The sequence below is a fragment of the Octopus bimaculoides genome, chromosome 21 (assembly GCF_001194135.2).
Source record: "Octopus bimaculoides isolate UCB-OBI-ISO-001 chromosome 21, ASM119413v2, whole genome shotgun sequence".
NCBI classification, from domain to species: domain Eukaryota; kingdom Metazoa; phylum Mollusca; class Cephalopoda; order Octopoda; family Octopodidae; genus Octopus; species Octopus bimaculoides.
The window spans coordinates 17,910,689-17,915,867 of NC_069001.1; the positions used below are offsets into that span (position 1 = coordinate 17,910,689).

At 39.3% G+C, this 5,179-nt stretch overlaps 1 protein-coding gene across 1 annotated transcript in view; it reads right to left on the reverse strand.

Annotated features, from left to right (window-relative positions):
* The window catches only part of LOC106870294 (E3 ubiquitin-protein ligase SHPRH), a 78,893-nt gene that overhangs the window by 21,616 nt on the left and 52,098 nt on the right, over positions 1–5,179 (reverse strand). The window contains exons 22-23 of the mRNA XM_052975311.1: positions 2,541–2,671; positions 537–610 (exon numbers count right to left, since the gene is read on the reverse strand). Of these exons, the coding sequence (XP_052831271.1) occupies positions 537–610; positions 2,541–2,671 (205 nt within the window). The remainder of the gene's footprint in view (positions 1–536; positions 611–2,540; positions 2,672–5,179) is intronic.

Sequence of the window (5,179 nt, forward strand, 5' to 3'; positions counted from 1 at the left end):
AGGAGGAGGGGATGATTCACAATAACATAGCTTCACTAATCTGAATATCAATAAGGTCATAATTGAATTATCTTTTATCTTTTATCTTTTATCTTTTATCTTTTATCTTTTATCTTTTATCTTTTATCTTTTGCTTCTTTCAGTCATTAGACCGTGGCTATGCTGTCGCACTGCCTTGAGGAATTTTAGTTGAACAAATCAACCCCAGTACTTTTATTTTTCTAAGCCTGGTACTTATTCTATCAGTCTCTTTTGCTAAACTGCTAAGCCACAGGGATGTAAACACACCAACACGGGGTGTTAAGTGGTGGTGGATGACAAACACAGACGCACAACACACACACATGCGTGTATGTGTGTGTGCGCGTATGTACCACTGGCTTCCTTCAGTTTCCGTCAATCAAATCCATTCACAAAGCTTTTGTCAGCAAACTCCTTACCACATAGCCGCTCCTGTTCCTATTGATAGATTTTTTTTTTATATTTTACTAACTTATTTAAAATTTCAAACTTTCACCTTACAGAAAAATACTTACAGGAAATTCTTTGCGGTAAACTTCAAATAACTTCAAATGAAGACCAGCTTGTTGGTCTAGGTCTGGATTACTGTCTAATGACAAAGAAATAACACAAAGTCACGCTTAGAGTAAAGTAAGGATTTCTTTGAACTGAATCAAAGATGAACCAAAGCCAAGTTAATAAACAACAATATATTATTATTATTATTAGTGAGATGAAAGAGTTGCTTGGTAAAAACAATGGAGAGAAATGGTTTGCAGAATTTTAGTTAAGAGATTTCATCTAAAAGTATCAAGACTGGTGTTATAAAAACAAAACTACAACACATACCAATTCAGCACTTTATCGCCTTCAAAATAGTTCTTCTGAAGCCACACACTATATCCAGGATTGTTTCCATTGATGGATGTATTCCTGGAACTCCTTTTAGGGGATAGCAAGCAGCTACCTCATCACATTTTCTTAGAATGCCTCAATGTCTTGAAATCTTGTTCCTTTCAAACCTTGGTTTTGAGACCCTAGCAGCCATAGACCCATGATTTCTCACCTTTAATGACCATTTTCAAAAAGTTTTCATTTTTCTTGACACAATCAAGGAGATCCTGCACAGCTGAAACCTGATCTTTTTTTTTTTTTTTTTTTTGAGACAACCACACTCTACACACTTCACTTTTAAGCCCTGCTACAAACAACAGAAGTGAGTAAGAACATTATAACTTAGGGTGCATGTGTGACAGAGTTCAAGGTCAATTTATGTTGAGCAACTTCACTCTACATACTTTAACTCTGTTACCATAGCAAGAACCCTGATGCTTTTTTGGTAAGAACTCACATGTCTCTGTAAGTCAGTGGTTTTTCAGACAAGTGTGCTATGGTGTGCTGGCTCACTGCAAAAGGAATCTTCATACACAATGGATTCTTAAAAATACAATTTATGGATTAAGCAAAAAATTCAGTGTTTTATTCATAACTGCGATTCAAGCAACAGTGGCTGGTTGGTTGATTGGTTGCTTGCTTGCTTACAATCATGTGATTTCAGATGCAGTTGTACAGTATGGCATCTTGGACACATGTCTTTTACAATCCTGGGATGACCAAAGCTTTGTGAATGATTACAGTAGATGGAAAATGTACTGTTCAAAGCCTGCTATCATCATCATCATCATCCTTTAACATCCGTTTTCCAAGCTGGCATGGGTTTGATGGTTTGATCAGAGCTGCACCAAGTTCCAGTCTGATTTGGTTTAGTTTCTATAGCTGGATGCCCTTCCTAACACCAACCACTTTATAGCGTGTGCTAGGTGCTTTTAATATGGCACCACACAAGCGCTTTTATGTGGCACCAGCACAAGAGCTCTTTACGTGGCATCAGCACACAACTCTTTCAAGTCAATCTTCTTCACCAGGGGGAGTGGCCTTAACCCTTTTGCTGTGGAGGACAGGTCTTCTTGAGTACCTTCTGTTTTAGAGGAGGGGTCAAACAAAATAATCATAGTCAGAACACCTTTGATCATAGGCCTGCTCAGACAAGTATGACCTGGAGGCTAAACAACAACAAAACAAGAGCCAAAAGGGTAGGAGTGGGCTTCAATGCAGCTGTCCGACCTGCTAGAAATAGCAGCCAAATACCCTACCATCTTATAAAAATCAAAGATACATTGAATAATATAGATTAGGGTAGACTGTGCCTGCCTAAAAAAAAAGATGTGAGATATGTCATAACTGGAGTAGTTTTAATCAATTGGTCAGCTTAATCAAACATTAAGTGATGGCATGAGACAGCCTGTATGTAGTCATACAACCTGCTAGAAATAGCAACCAAATCCCCCGCAAATCTCACCCAACTATCTAAAATAAAAAAACAAAACAAAGATACATTGGATAATGTAGTTCTAGATACATTATGTCTGATAAAAAGACAGGATGATCACAACTGGAACATCTTTAACCACAGGTCAGCTTGATTAGGCCTAACATGATGCTGAGCAACAAGATTAAAAGAATACAAATCTTCCACTTACGATATAAAAAAGGGAGGTAGCTGTATATACATTTCAACATTATCTCCAGTTCTCCTTCCCGCCAATTACCAACTCGGCGCCGCAACACAGATGCACCTTCCTCAGTGTTTAAAGAAAAGTCAAGAATGTCACTGGAAATGATTTTTTAAAAAAAAGATAAAAATAAAATAAAAAACAAAGACAAAAATCTTTTTTAAAAAAACTATATCAACCATGTTTTACTGAAACAAATATCGTACACACAACATATACAATATGGAGAGAGGTACAACCTCCACTGAACAGAAAATATTATTATAAACCCTTCCAAAACAAGGGTTTTATGCTTGGGTTTATGATAACCTTTCCCAAGCATACAACTAGAACCCTTGCTACAAATGTTAAGTTCTTTTTTTTTTACCTTTTTTATAAATCTTTATTAAGGAACATTTTTCATGGCCCCAACAGCAAAATGGAAAAGGTGTTGCCCCAGAGGACAGCAAAAGAGATGCACTGGAACAGCACTCTGATTCACAAGGCTTACATTTGCAGACAACCATCTCCACCCAGGTAGTGGTGTGCAGGGGTTCAAGAATGCTACAGGCTAAACCATAAACTTATCGGAGAATGACCAATACCTTGACAATTTGCTTTTCTCAGCCTGACAAGCAGCAGAGTCAGGGCTGGTAGCTAACCACACCAAGTTGCAAGGTGTCACAACATGTGGCATCCCAGATGAGGGGCCTATCACCACAGAATGGGAAAATTACCATACCATCTGGACTTATACTATTCCCTCAATCTAGCCCTGCTGGCTCAAGCTGGGAAGGTTGCAGAGTGTAGGCCATGCTTTATGATCTTGTTCAGGGTGGTATGGCAGAGAAGGTGGCCAACAGTATGATGGCAGGATAGAGGGCGGAGGCCAAAAGAATCCACAATGGATCCACAGTGGCATTCTTGAGGCTCAAAGATCTGGAGGCCAAGCCTCAGGGAAATGTTGATGCACAGACAGCTATCAAGCTGAATGCCAGTTGCAAGTGAGCCAAGGTCTGCTGTGAGGCTTGGAGGCTGGACAGAAACATGCCAGACAGTGCTGGTCAAGTCAGTGCACTAACTCATCCACAATCATGCTACACTGGATGGTGTCCCATTTCTTTTCAGAGGACTGGTCATCCACAGAGGGAAGAGGGGGATGGACATCAAATCATCACTGAGGATTTTTTCTGAGAGGACAGTGGAAAATTTTAAAGGGTACTGAAGGCCAAAATAGTGAGGGTGGTAATAAATGGGTTTTTTAATTGCGTTTAATTTTCAAAAATATTTTTAATTTCTAATTTTTTCTCAAATCATCTGGTAATATTTAAAATAGCCAAAATATTGTTTTGACCTTCCATACTATAATTGAGGAAATAACTAAGATGTAAGTCTTTTAACCCTTTACCTGTCCAAATCATTTTCGTAAGTTCATCCTAAACAGCCACCTTTGTTTCCAGACATTTAGTTAATCTTTGTTTCATACATTCTGAGTTATTATTTTACTTGTTTCAGTCATTTGACTGTGGCCATGCTGGGGCACTACCTTGAAGGGTTTTAGTTGAACAAATTGAACCTAGGACTTATTTTTTAAAGCCTGGTAATTATTCTATTGGTCTTTTTTGCTGAACTGCTAAGTTATGGGGATGTAAACACATCAACACTGGTTGTCAAGCAGGGGGGGGGAGACAAACAGACACAAAGACACACACACATAGATATAGATATATGTGTATACACACACACATATATGACGGGCTTCTTTTCAGTTTCTGTCTACCAAATTCAACCACAAGGCTTTGGCCAGCCCAAGGCTATAGTAGAGGACACTTGCCCAAGGTGCCATGCAGTGGGACTGAACCCAGACCATGTGGGTAGAAAGCAAGTTTCTTACCACACCTGTGCCTGTTCTTACCACATAGCCACACCTATTATATAAAGTGTTTCATTCATAAGTCCCAAATTATTCTAGTGGTTGAAAAAATATTAGGAATGTGTATCATATACGATGCATGGATGTCAGGCAAATATGTCCTGCAGTAGTACATGTGATAAGCAAAGAGTTAATGGTGATCAACCTAATCAACAGAGAATTTTGGTGGTGTATTTTTAATGTGTTGTTGAATCACAGCAAAGGGATGCTGAAAGACTGTTTGTAAAAAAAAAAAAATGGACAAGAAGTGAGCAGAAAAAGTTTGTGAAGTACTGCTCTAGACCAATAACAAAAAAAAGAAAAAGTTGAAAATAAACCAAAGATGACAAAATTTTGTTGGATGTGCCTGATAAAGAAAGATCACAGCTAGTGGCAATCATCATCATCATCATCATCATCGTTTAACGTCCGCTTTCCATGCTAGCATGGGTTGGACGATTTGACTGAGGACTGGTGAAACCGGATGGCAACACCAGGCTCCAATCTAATTTGGCAGAGTTTCTACAGCTGGATGCCCTTCCTAACGCCAACCACTCAGAGAGTGTAGTGGGTGCTTTTACGTGTCACCTGCACGAAGGCCAGTCAGGCGGTACTGGCAACGGCCACGCTCGAAATGGTGTCTTTTATGTGCCACCCGCACAAAAGCCAGTCCAGGGGCACTGGCAACGATCTCGCTCAAAAACCCTATGAAGGC